This window comes from Hyla sarda, chromosome 11 (genome assembly GCF_029499605.1).
Source record: "Hyla sarda isolate aHylSar1 chromosome 11, aHylSar1.hap1, whole genome shotgun sequence".
NCBI lineage: Eukaryota > Metazoa > Chordata > Amphibia > Anura > Hylidae > Hyla > Hyla sarda.
This window is the reverse complement of record NC_079199.1, coordinates 87,570,718-87,584,545: the sequence shown is the minus strand read 5'-3', so window position 1 is coordinate 87,584,545 and position 13,828 is coordinate 87,570,718. Positions and strand designations below refer to the sequence as shown.

General features: G+C 40.2%; 1 protein-coding gene across 1 annotated transcript in view; it reads right to left on the bottom strand.

Annotated features, from left to right (window-relative positions):
* Positions 1-1,338: 1,338 nt before the first annotated feature.
* Positions 1,339-13,828, bottom strand: part of LOC130295623 (hepatocyte nuclear factor 6-like) — an 84,311-nt gene continuing 71,821 nt past the window's right edge. Inside the window, exon 4 of the mRNA XM_056546539.1 lies at positions 1,339-7,437. Within this exon, the coding sequence (XP_056402514.1) occupies positions 7,124-7,437 (314 nt within the window). The 3' untranslated portion in view covers positions 1,339-7,123. The remainder of the gene's footprint in view (positions 7,438-13,828) is intronic.

Genomic DNA, 13,828 nt, shown 5'->3' with positions numbered 1-13,828 from the left:
CTGTTCCTCTGCATGGGTGATCCAACCGTTCGCCAAATCCTTCTCACATCAAAGTCCAAGCAAAAGGTCACTGCATAACCAGGAATCCAAATAAAGCTGCTTTTATTGGTTATGCCATGAAGTGAAAGTGCAATATTTCAGCAGATATACAGCATTTTTAGATACTCATTCTTTATCGTACTTGATAAAGGCAGGATATATGTAGAAATGTCACATTTAAAGGGGTTATCCAATATAAGAGGACTTTACTAATTGTGCTTTTGTTGATGGTAAATGGTCGTGTCCTGTGTCCCCCATCACGCTTTTAGCCTGTTTTTGGAAACTGGATACTTCCTGTTTCTGCAGCCTCCTTCAGACTACAATGCCCAGGACCCTTTGTTTCACGGTGGGAGGATACTTATGGCTCCCCTACGCAGTAGTTTCCCCACCTATTGCAGCATAGCCACGCACCATTTGATCACATGACTTGCCCGACATCATCTGATGACGAATGCATGCATATGTGCTTCAGTAGCATCATCAGAGGGCTTGCTTCATACACAACAGCCGAAGCCAAGCCCCCCCCCCCCCCCCCGGTATATTGTCTAGGGCCACACAGTGAGGGAGAGGTCCGAGACAACACTCATTTTGTAGACTGCAGAAAATAAACTTCAAGGGAAAAGAAAGACAAAGAGATTCGATGCCAATCATCAAACCACCAGCTTTGATTGGATCCAAGAGTAATCAAAATTATGGAAATTCAGACCTCTAGGTGTGGACCGGCAATAAAATGTGTAAATAATAATAAACAATGTAAAAAGTTATAGGAGAAAATAAGGATGTAGCTGGTTTTCCTGAAAATTTTTATTATAGATAAACATAAAATATGAATACACTTATAAAATTATATAAAAGACTGGAATCTGAGCAGGGCCATTGCTGCAGATTCAATATAATTAGCATATAGAGTCACAATAAAATATAAAAGTATGGTCACTATTTTGTATCAAAGTATGAAGTGCAATATTAGTGAGTTGACAGGAAAATCAGCTACATCCTCATTTTCTCCTATAACTTTTTACATGGTTTATTATTATTCATACATTTTATTCCCTGTCCACACCTAGAGATCTGAATTTCCATAATTTTGATTACTCTTGTTTTCTTGGCACTTCTGGCTATAGTGTATAGTGTAACTCAGTACCTCGGTGCATACATTGATTTCCATTATATCCAGGCTACACTGTGACTCTGTGTTACCCAACCAAAGTGCCTCTAGCTGTTTCAAAACGACAACTCCCAGCATGCCCGGACAGCTTTTGGCTAGAGACACCCTGGATGGGAAACAGAGCAGTGACATTTGTTTGGATCCTGATCAGAAGAGTAGTTGTGGCTACCAAAGTCCAGTGTCATTGTATGTCGTCACCAGTATATGACAACACTTCTCCCTATTGAAGATAACATGGGCAATATTCCAGACGGGGAACATAAAACACACTCACGAGCCTTTAATCTTTCAAGAAAGGACATTTAATTTCTGCGTAACATCACCACGGACAAATCACACAATGAGGTATCAGAGAAAAAACTTTGGTATAAAATGTACGTGTTTTAAAATGTGTACAAGCAAAAAGACTTTGGTTAATCAGCACAAATAACAAAGTTTAAACATTCAAGTTTCCTCTCCCTTCTATATGTGTAATATATATATATATTTATATAGATAGTAAAATGCACAGCTGGAACACCGCATGGATGAACGGGAAATAAATTAACAAGATTAGACATGATCATTTTTGGACAATATAGGTGAGGACGCCTTATGGGACATAGGGTGCTAAGAAGAGGATTTTCCCTTCCATTTTCCCAGAATTCTAATTCAAAAGACATAGGGGGAGATTTATCAAAACATGTCCAGAGGAAAAGTTGCTGTGTTGCCCATAGCAACCAATCAGATCGCTTCTTTAATTTTTCACAGGCCTTTTTAAAAATGAAAGAAGCGATCTGATTGGTTGCTATGGGCAACTCAGCAACTGTTCCTCTGGACAGGTTTTGATAAATCTCCTCCATAGACCACAGCTTGTTCTGTGCCTTATTATCTTCAAAATATAATCTTTGGTCACCGACTAAAGCTGCAGGAGCAACAGTTACTTCTATAGGCCTCTGTAGGTATTATAATAGCTGATAGGCCTTCATAGATAGACCATAGATGTTTTATTTAACTATAAACATTATTAAAGAGAAGGTACATCAAAACTAAGCTTGGCATAAAATTTCAAGGGAACCTGCGAGACTGAGGATACAGCCCAATCTGTAGCCATCGTGTTATAGAGCAGAAAGAGCTAAACAGATTGATATATAGATGTGTGTGCGAAAATATTCACCATAACTTGTATTATATTGAAATCTCTAATCATTCTGGGCTTAGGAGTCCAGAGGGTGGGGATACAGGGAATCACTAATTCGGACCGCCCACTGGACATATCATAGAAAGAGCAGGGATTTTAATCGATGAAAATACAAGTTCTACTGAAACTTTCCCCACAAAGCCATATATCGATCTGATCAGCTCTTTTTGCTTTATAACATGAGGTATTTATAACATTTAGGGTACATTCCCACACGGCGTATTTGCTGCGTATTTGCTGCTGCGTATTTTATTTTCTCTGTTGAAGTCAATGGGTAGAAAATACGCAGCACCAAATACGCAGCAAATACGCAGCAAAATACGCCGTGTGGGAACGTACCCTAAGTCTCAATATGAATGTGACAGATGCCCTTTAGGTTTGCTAATAATCATTGCTTCTATGCCAATGGTCAAAAACCCATGGGACCATCTCAAAGGGACTGTAGTACAAAAAAAAAGATGTTTTTTTTATTTTCCAGAAATAGTGCTAGTTTTGCCCATGTCTGGTATTGTAGCTAAGCTCTATGTAAATAATTCAGCCAAGCTTCAAAGCCATACATAGCCACAGAGAAGAGTGGCACTGTTTTTATTATGTAAAAAAGAAAAACGAGATCATTTTAAATTTCATACAGCCCCATTACCCTGTGCTTTTGTCAACTGTAACATATATGTGTAAAAATGGGTTCCTTGAAAAGGAAATAACAAATGTTGCGTCTCACATGTAACCGCGTCCGATAGCTAAGCATGTAAACCATGAATGTGTGGAGAAAATAAATAAATAAATACATAAATACATTATTAACATTTTCGTCTTTGCAACATCTGCAGTTAATTTCCAATAGGATTGCACACTTTGTAAGTTAATACTGTTTCGAAATACAAAAAAACTCCCCTTAAGAATTGTCGCTCAGTGATCTTGATTGTTCCAATTTTTCATTTGTTCTTTTGCCCTCGTCTCTTAAAGTGTCGCCTAATAACTAATTCTACTGGTACCCACAATTCATTGCTTGATTTTAAACAAACTGCGAGTCCATTGTTCACTATTACCACTCAATCCTTTGTCAACTCCACTTGATGCCCCCCAACCCTGTAATTTTGCACCAAAAAATAAAAACAATAATTACAAACTCACAAAAGCCATGGCAGCAATAATGTGGGTTACAAAACAATTGTCAAGCGCATACATTTGGTTCTTTGGTATAAGTTTTAGAACAAAAAGGATTATGAGTGATTCAGTGAGGATTTTCACCATATTGAATCATTAAAACAGTCATTTTGTGTGCATTGTGTGGCAGACGTTTTGACTGGGTGGTCTTCGAAACATGAAAAGATGGCTTCCTAGAAGCACTGAACATTACAATGAATAAAAATATGATGCATCATAGTCCAAACCCACCCAGTGTTTTATAAGAATCATGAACATTGTGCCACAGAGATCCTCACTTTAAGATGGCTGCTAAGCAAAGGTGCCGTAGTGAGGCTCCTGAGGCTGATGGGCCTTTGAACAAGAATGGGGAAGCCCAACTTATTTACGTATGGGTAGACCTGTCTTATGGACCACGCTACCCTTCTCTATCAGGATAGTCCCAGTACAGGTCCTCTGGTTATCTCATTCAACAGAATGGCCTCCCAATCCTCTATGAAGGCCCCTGCTGCAGAGAAAACCATGTTATAGAAAGCTTAATTCTTACATATTTCAGTGATAACATATCATTCAGCCTGGAGCACACAGTTGGCCTATAGCTATATTACAAATACCCGTCAAGACTATTTTTTTATATCCCCCAAGAATGAGGTAGAACTATATTGATATGCCAGTTTAGCCATGCCAATGGAAAAAAAGAAAAAAAAATAGCTCTGTACATTGTCGGCCATCACTTTGCAATGTGTACTTTCTTCTACAAATGGTCTCATGCAAACTGTGAGTGAGAATCTTAATGGAGGTGAGAGATACAGAAACTGGACCAAGTGGTCCTAATGTCTTTTGGGGCCTTGTAGAGGTTTGTCCTTCACCCTTTGCTGCATAGTACAGCCTAATGGAGTATACGCCACTGAGGGGTCTTGCAATCGTCTTCACAATACAATCGTACAAGCCTATCCACACAACACGTAAGTCTCCTGTATTGGGCTGCAGAACTTTGGTCTTGCTTTATTGAGGACACCATCACCATCATAATGTTTAGCCTAGTTTTAGTAGATGATCTGAAGCAGGTTCCAATAGAATGGTTGCATTGTCAACATACATATTGACTATTTACAAGGTAATCGGAAATTCCCACTTTGGTGTAACATTACTTTCCTGTACACAGACTGCCATTCCATCTCCACAACCTGATAACATCATATAAAACAGGTCAATACTGGCAATCAATATGCTGTTATATTTCCATCCATGATATCATGACAGGCAGACAGTACAGATGTGTAAGGTAGGAGGGGGGGAGTATGTTAACCTTAGTCCTAACATGGCTTCCTTGTGTTTTTCTTATGTGAGCAGTGGCTACTTTTTATGTAGACTTTAGAAGGCATTTTAGAAATAAAGACTCTTTCCGCCTTAGGTCATATTTCATATAGTTTTGGTAGTTGGATATTTATTTGAGTCCCACAATTGAAACCTCCAGGATTTAAGAGTGTCAAATATCTGCCTGCAATATCTAGCAGGTCCATAGCAGTGTAACACCATCAACATGACCATTGCTAGTTGTCAGTAAACATTGCGACAATGCTATTCATCAGTAACTGCTACTAAACTACTCAATGTGCCACTATTGCATGTGACGGTAACCACAGCCTCTGTCAAACCACCATTTTTCTAACATGCACCCCATGTAATTTACTTGAATCTATAGATTTTGCTGTAGACGATCTACCGCTGATAGTGCCTGATAATTGCTTCCATTTATTAAACACATGGTTGAATTGACGGATTAGCCAAGACAATGCATTGGAGGTGACTATGGAAGCCAAAGGGTTAGTGATTCTCCCTCAGAGGATGTGATCACTGGATGGAGACTGACTTGACCTTCCAAGCCCTACCTCCTCTCATCTCCCACTGTTCCATTGAACTCACTAATTCCCCGTCAGCTGGTCAGGAGTAAAATGAAAAGAGCCTGGGGAGGGTCCGGCTGTACTTCCAGACTGCAGCCCTTAGCTTCTAAAGGGGAAAAGGTCAACACATTTTCAACGTTGCATCACAAAGCTTTGAATTTTTACCAGTGTGGATGGGGTCATCCCTACACAAGCTGGTGACTGAGATAATAGAATCTCTTGCTGTTAGGATAAGGAATTATTTATCCTTACATAGGCCTTTTCTATAAACAGTCCACCATGGGTGGTTCAAGGAATATTTATTTGGTCCTTTACAGAAAGTTCCAATATTGTAGGTTTATTGTTTTGGAGCCCAGTTTTGGAACTTTCTGAAAAGTTGGGCCAAACATGTATTTCTAGAATGGTTGAATGAAGACCAAGACAGTACCTTGTAAATATTCATATGTAGTATGAACCCAAAAGAGAAGACAATTAGTGATCAAGAATGCTGTAGTGTTATAAGGCGGGTACAACAACTAAAGGGATCTTCATTCAACAAGGAGAAAGAGGAGAATGAATTCCAAAAAGAAATAATACAAAAAATGCAACAGAGGTTATTGTAAACCTAACTAAAGTTGGCATTTGAAGACCTTCTTTTCAACTTCAAGTTTTGATACCTCACTCTAACTTGATGTCTGAGAATAGCATACACTTGTTAGATGAGGCTCGATCTTTTTGGGTATTTAGTTTGCAAAAAGTTGAAGGTCAACATATTTTATGGTCAGTGATGGGTCTGCAAGCCCACCCTCAAAAAACAATAAGGAGGGTTGTATCAAGCAGGGCTTACGGCTCAGTTAGACCATGGGAGGCCAATACAAGAGTAGTGTAGGCAGAATCCTATTGGATGAGGTATCACGTGCTGCTCTGTGTGGTTATTCCTCTTCAAGGCACTACCAGAAAAAGGCTGTCAAACCCCAAGATGAAATATCACACTAATCCCATTTGACTAACCATCTCGCCCTAAACTTAATGCAAGGTAGAGCCTTATATAAGGTTAGATGAGATTAGTATGAAGCATTTCAACAGCCCATCACTGTCAGCTCTATTAAGAGGTAGCTATTTTATATGTTTTGTCTTAAATTAAAAGCTCAGTAAGAGTTTGACATTAAATGTTGGGCAAGGAGCAGATGAGAACCAGTCTGCATACCATCTTGATGATCTACTCCCACATTTCATGCTAGAAAACATTGCTAGAAAACATGATAGTTACTTCTTGTAAATAGCTAGGCCTAGTGCCAAACTGGTGTCCTAACAACATTCTTGCAGCCTTCTACAAACGCCTATGCAGTAGCTTGTAAACGCCAACCCTCGTTGGTTGCAAACCAACAAAAAGACTTGTTGCCACCCAACCGTCATTGAAAGAAATGTGATACCTGTATTACTTGTAGTGCGCTGTGTGTGTGCAGACAGTGTCATATAAAATAAATAATGACTAGGACTAGTCTATACCCATAGAATTTGATTGAAGTATGTATCAGCCAAATGACTGCAATGAATGACGTTCAAGCCAGGAACAGTCTTCCCCTCATGATGAGTCACCTTGTCCTAAGACACCTCAAGGTCAATGTTCTTGGTGTCCAAGGGATGAAGGGATGAAAATGAAGGCTGAGCTGATACTATCTTTGGTTGATAGAGCTATAGGCATCTCTTTCATGCTTTGGTACAAGCAATGGCTGAGCCTTTGGCTGATAAAGAACTGGAAGAGGATGGAGGGCGCCCATGACCCTCATCCATCCACTTGTCCAAGCTTCTCCTGCGAGCATTCATGAAGAAGTTGCTGACAGTGGACAGCTCAAGGCCAAGCTGTTGGGCGATGGTGATCTGCAATTCTTTGGAGGGCCTCTGGTTCTCATGAAAAATGGCATGTAGCGTGCGTCGCTGAATGTCGGTGAAGACCAGGCGGTGCCTCTTAGGAACGTGATTTCTTTCGGCTTTGGTTTGCTCTTGCTCTTTCCTTTTGCAGGCTGTGGGTACAGGTAACACAAACAGATTAATATACTTTACTATCATGGTCACTTTACTATCATGGAGACATATACTTATAACCATTTCACAGCACGTTGTCTTTGAGTGTGCATCTACTATACACTATATGGTTGTTTAATGTACAGTATATAGGAGTAGATATAGGTTTGATTTATTATTGTCAGATACTTCCAAATTCACCAAATTGAATAGTCAGCCCTTTGGTACAGATATTATTTTAAGTCATTGGCAAGTTAATTTTCACATTGAAGCAGAAAGAGCATTGCTAAATGCATATACCAATAAATTGTGCCCAGCAGAATGCAAATAGTCCACTTTTCACCTTTTTTTCTTGTAATGGTTTGACTCCTGTACAATATGATGAAATAGCATAGCTATTACAAGCAGAAGGTTAGAGGTGAATATTTTGTAGGACACTACTGATTCCTATACAGACCCATAAATCTTGGTTTTAAGGTAATGCATGAAAGTGTTGGAATTGTTCTGGCTTAAAGGGACCATTTCTTTCTAAATTACAGAAACCATATCTCCTCCTATCAATTGTGAAGTAGTGGTCCCACTAAATAATATCCAGTGTTATCAATGGGGCAAGAAGAAGTGACCCTGCCACATGAGAGGTTTCAAAGTTATCAGTACTTCTTGGAAGTCACAATGTCATGTTGTGACCTTTGTTGGTCCCCCTTTTCTCGGGCAGCAGGATTTTACCTTCCAGGGCAAACTCATAATCCAAAAATTGCTCAAAGACTCACATGATCAGATGAATTTTTGGAAGTCCAATGCCAGAGGTCCCATAGACTTGCATGAGACCATTGGTGTTGTACTTCCAGAAATCTGTCTGATTACTCGATTCTCTGAGCAATTCTTGGGCTACAAGATTGCCAGGAAGTTTAAATGTACCTCACCACTTAAGCGAAGAGACACTAATGCTTTAAGCTTCGAAGAAAAGCTATAGGTTACTGGTACAGATAGGCATAGATACATTTCATTGGATAGTAAGAAAACTTAAAGGGAATATACCTTTAGGATCAGTTACTCTTAGCTGAAGTGGAGAGTGCCTACTAAGAGTGTTTCCTGCGTTGGAGAACCCTGCATGCTTGCGCATTATATGGACACCCCATTGATTTTAATGAAATTTATGTAATGTGTTATTTCCCCTTCATATTATTACTACCATAACAAAGAATGTGCAGGTTTAGGGCCCTATTTGAGGGCCTGACACATGCTGTAAATGAACCCTGATCTTGTAGGTCGACACTTACTATAGGCCCGGGGATCATGCCTAGAGGGCAGCGATCATTTGTGTGGCCCTATGCTGCCATCATTTATTGGTGATACATCCCCTATTACCAAAGAGTAATTAATTTTCTTTTGTAGTGGACCTCTCCCACAAATGTGTATACTCCTATCCAGATTATACACATTCCTGAGTAACTAGAATATTGTATTAAATTTTATAGATTTTTTTACATATTTCTTAGACCTGCTAAGACCTTAATGCACCGCGCACATGAATTTTAAAGCCTTTTCAGCCTCCATTACACTCAAAAGCATGAAAAAAAAGTCTTAAATATTCCAAATCCGTTCTAATAGGGGAGCTTGTACCGGCAATAGTCAGGTCCATCCCTTGCACAATGATCATAATTCATTAATACCATACAATCTCAATAAGCGTCATATTAATGCTGCCGTACATATCCCGTAATTATATTAATGTTTATCAATACACTACATCACAAGAATTGATTATGTTACAGGTTATGGCATATAACCCCCCCTTCCATTCCTTGTTGTTCCTTCTGTCCCCATCTGGTCAGTTCTCCTTTCGTTCCCTTCCCCCGCTCTTGTCTGGGACATTGCACACTGATAGAAAAATATTGATCACAACCCAGCTGTGCGGAATACAGCACTGTATATATGCATGTTAACCCTTAAGGGCCCGGAGCGTTGCATGCATCCATTTCTTGTCTTGGAGATAGCGTGTTGGGGAAGGGGGGGGTTCCTTTTGCAGTTCATTAACTGTTAATGAAAAGGAAGGAAGGGGAGTAGGGGTGGGGTGGGGGGTCAAGGATTTGTTAGGTTCTTCAGGAAAGGAAGAGTTAAGAATGATCTCGGAAAATCTATATACTTGGGGTTTCATCCAGTCTTTTTTTTCAAGTCATGCTACAGATTGATGTCTTTTTACGACATTAAAGGGTTAAACATAGTCTGTAATAACGATTCAGATAAAACAGAATACAACAGGCAGTAATGAAATAAGGCCAGTAATTGAATACAAAATGACAATAATTACTTGATATGTTTGGCGGAATGAAAGGATCGGGCATCTATAAAGCACCTTCTTAATGAAAGATTTAATAGGAGATTTCTGAGGGCAGCTAGGGACAATTTACAGGGTAAACTTTCCATTATGAACCTATAAAGTAATGGCGGTTCCTGCATATGGAACGAGGGGAGGTGTCATAGTTCGGGCTGTGACACTTAAGGAGTCTTGCTGGGAGGAGGAATGTGACAATTTTATTGGAATAGTGATTTGTACGTAGTGGAGAAGCAATTAATGGACAGAGTCTGTAAGCTCAGCACATGATAGCACTATATAAAGGTTAATGTGATTGCAATCAAGATGGCTTAACTACACCGCGGTGCATGATAAGCTGCTCACCTGTCATGGAGGCTCGTTCGGGTCACGTGGGCATGGGGTTGTAGGGTCTATTTATTAGCATAACTTGTATTTAAAGGAGCCTGCTAGATTATGGATCTAGTAGCTATGGGATACATCCTATAATTTAGGAATTTACTAAAAGTGATCCATAAGTCATGAATAGCCTTCAACATCTGGCATCTAATTTATAGTTGTAGACATGACCACAGCTTTCCCTGTCACAATAACCAAATCAGAGCCCCTCCCTTCTCCTAATACTAGAGGTGCTTGTTTAGATTTGTGATCCCTTGTAAGAAATAGAAGCAACAATTTTTGGCCGATTTTCTCTTCTACCTACTCCTTTGAAGATTGAGAACCCTACTCAGATTCACACTAAACTCTATGGAGGAACCACCTATGAGCACCTGTTTCACGTTGCATTTCCTCATATCTGGGTGAGAGACTAGATCTTGAGACTAGATCTCTTGCCATACCAGATGATGAACATCCCTCTCTTATATCCCAAAGGTCCTGCCTTGCTCTTGGGCTGGCCAAACAGTTGAAAATCTTGGTTCTCTAAGAAGTGCCATAATATGGAAAGGATCTTTCATGGCTTTAGTAGACTGGACATCAAACCCAGCCTCATTTAGTTGAAATATTTAAGTTAAATATTAGAAGATATATTTTTTTAAGCCTTATCTTAAAACTCATTTATAGGTGTTTTTACCAGTGGTCTTAGCAGAGACACAACAGCTTTCTACTAGCTTATGTTCACTTCTTGAGCTTGTTGGGTTTTCTGACTTAGCATTACCTCTACATATCACTTTATCACTTCTGTACATACTGCAAGACTATAACTCACTTCGCCCAGTTCCAGTACCCTGTCCTGGCAAGCAGCCACAGAACATGCTCACAGCACCTGGTTCTTCTCCTGCTCCTATGTTCCACCATGGTCTTGCAGCTTTAGACTGCATCTCTTCCGCTCAGATTGCGTAGCGGAGTCAGATTGCCAAAGCAACTAGCGTCAAAATATGTCAGGCCTGGAAACCTGAAAGAGAATTGCCCTGCCATACATTGCTTGTAGTTCATATCCCGTTTTTGTTGCTGGTTTTGCCCCCTAATTGACCCTGATATCGGCATTGTTGATACATTGGTGGGTCCTCATAAGCTCTCACCTCTTGACAATTGTCTACAGAAAGGGAATTTTTGTTTGGCTCTAACCTCCAGATACCCTTCCATGGCTAAACTACAGACGCCCATGCAATTGGGTAATATATCTTTGTCTGGAAAAAAAAGGATGTTGTTTGTCTCAGGGGATATGCTTTCACTGTATGCAAAAAGGGCATCTACAACTGTTCATTGATGTTGGAGGAACTTTAGGATGCTTGTCAAGAAACTCGGTATCTCTGCTTCTCCCTATGCTTAACCTAAAGCATATCATTGAATCAACAATTTTTCAGGGCCATGGCATGTTTTTGCCAAAAAACAAGAAGAGAAAATGCAAGATGGCCATCAACGCTTGAGACTGACTACGATTACCATCTTAAATGTCTCTTTGAGAAGTAAAAGTTTTCTTTCCTGGGTACATCTTTTCTCTGTTAATCTCAACTGGCTACAACCTGTGTGTCTCAAGGTTGCTCAATGTTTTTCAAACAACTACCATCACTGATTTTATCCAGAACTACTCTCAGGTAGCATTGCCTTACACAGGCCTATCTCATAAGGTAGAAAATTCCTGGTGCTGAATCATCCAAACCCTGAAAGGATTTGTTGGTGCAGTTCTTTGTGCATTTTGGAAAAAAAAACACATATCTACAATGCTGTCTCTGATTCGTTTCTTGATGATCAAGCACAGGTCATCAACTCTATTTGTATCCTTGCCCTGATCCATGTCTCTCCTAAGAGACCTCAGAGGAGGATCATTCGTGTTCCCTGGCCTCTTTAGCAAGGCGTTGTCTCTTCTGTCCATTCATCTATGTTGTCTGGTCATCTGAGAGTCAAGCACACCAATAAACTTTTTTCCTGTTTCTATTGGTAGCCAGGCTGGATACAGGATGTCACCTCCTCTAGTACTATATGTGCCCAGTGAAAGCCACTTAGGTCTTCTTCAGCCACTTTCATTTCCAATAATAATTATAGCAGTGGTTTACACTCAAATTAGTCCCTGTCCCCATTGGGGCTCACAATCTAAATTCACCTTTGGAGTTTCATGTTTTGGAGTGTGGGAGGAAACCGGAGTGCCCAAAGGAAACCCACACAAACATAGGGAGAGCATAAAAACTCATTGCAGATGCTCTCCTTGGTGGGATTTAAACATAGGACCCCAGTGCTGCAAGGTTAACAGTACTATCCACTCAGCTTTGGAATGAAATCTTCATGGACTTCATCACGAATTTGCCCTTCTGACCAGGATTTTACTACTATCTGTGTGGTGGTGGATCAATGCTTTAAAGAAACTTATTTTGTTACATTCTCAGGGTTACCCTCTGCTCCTTAACCCCTTGATGCAAATGGACATTCATTAATGTCCATCTGCGGCTCCCGAGGTATGACGTGCGCTCAGCAGGTGAGCGCGCATTATACCCGGTGGGTCCCGGTTGCTGTAGACAACCAGGACCCACGGCTAATGCCAGACATCGCCGATCGGGCTGATGTCTGGCATTAGCCCTTGATGGCACATCTAAAATGAAAGTAAACATTGCTGGTTAGCTCAGTGGTGCTGTTCAGGACCGCCGCCATGAAATCGGCGACCCGAACAGCTCGCAGGACACGAGGAGGATGCCTACCTGCCTCCTCGATGTCTGATCGCTGAACGATTGCTCCGTGCCTGAGATCCAGGCAGGTGCAGTCGAGCAGCGATAACACTGATCAATGCCATGCCATGGCAGTGATCAATGTAGGAAATCAGTGTGTGCAATGTTATAGCCCCCTACATTTATAGAGTGTTAATAAATGTGATTTAAACCCTTCTGTAATAAAAGTTTGAATCACCCCCCTTTTCCCATTTAAAAAAACTGTGTAAATAAAAATAAACATATGTAGTATTGCTTCATGCGTAACAAAAATGGTACCGATAAGAACTTCAGATCATGGCAGAAAAAATTTGTCCTCATACCGCCCCTTATAAGGAAAATGAAAAAAGTTATAGGGGTCAGAAGAGGAAATTTTTCAAGGTATTACTTTTGGTGCATGTAGTTATAATTTTTTTTTAGAAGTAAAATAAAATCAAACCTATATAAATTGGGTATCCTTGCAACCGAATGGACCTACAGAATAAATATAAGGTGCAATTTTTACCGAAAACCGCACTGCATATAAACGGTTTCGCCATAGATTTTGTAGTGAAATAATGGTATTACAAAGTAAAATTGTTGGCGCAAAGAACAAGCCCTCATGGATTTTTAGGTGGAAAATTTAAAGTCTTATGATTTTTAGAAGGTGAGGAGAAAAAACTAAAGTGCAGAAACAAAAAATTGCTAAAGAGGGAAGGGGTTAATCTTCCACCAACACTATCTCCCTGCTTACATTGTCTTAGACCAGAGAATGCAGTTTGCCTCCAACTTCTGACTGGACCTCCCCTCTGGATACCATGCTTAAACTAACAAAGAGCAAATCAACAATGTCCTCGAGCAATACCTTTGTACAGATGTGAGCATCCACCAGGTTAATTGGTCTGCAGTGTTACCTGGGGCAGAGTATACCCACAACTACATGTCCGATCTATCTAGTAA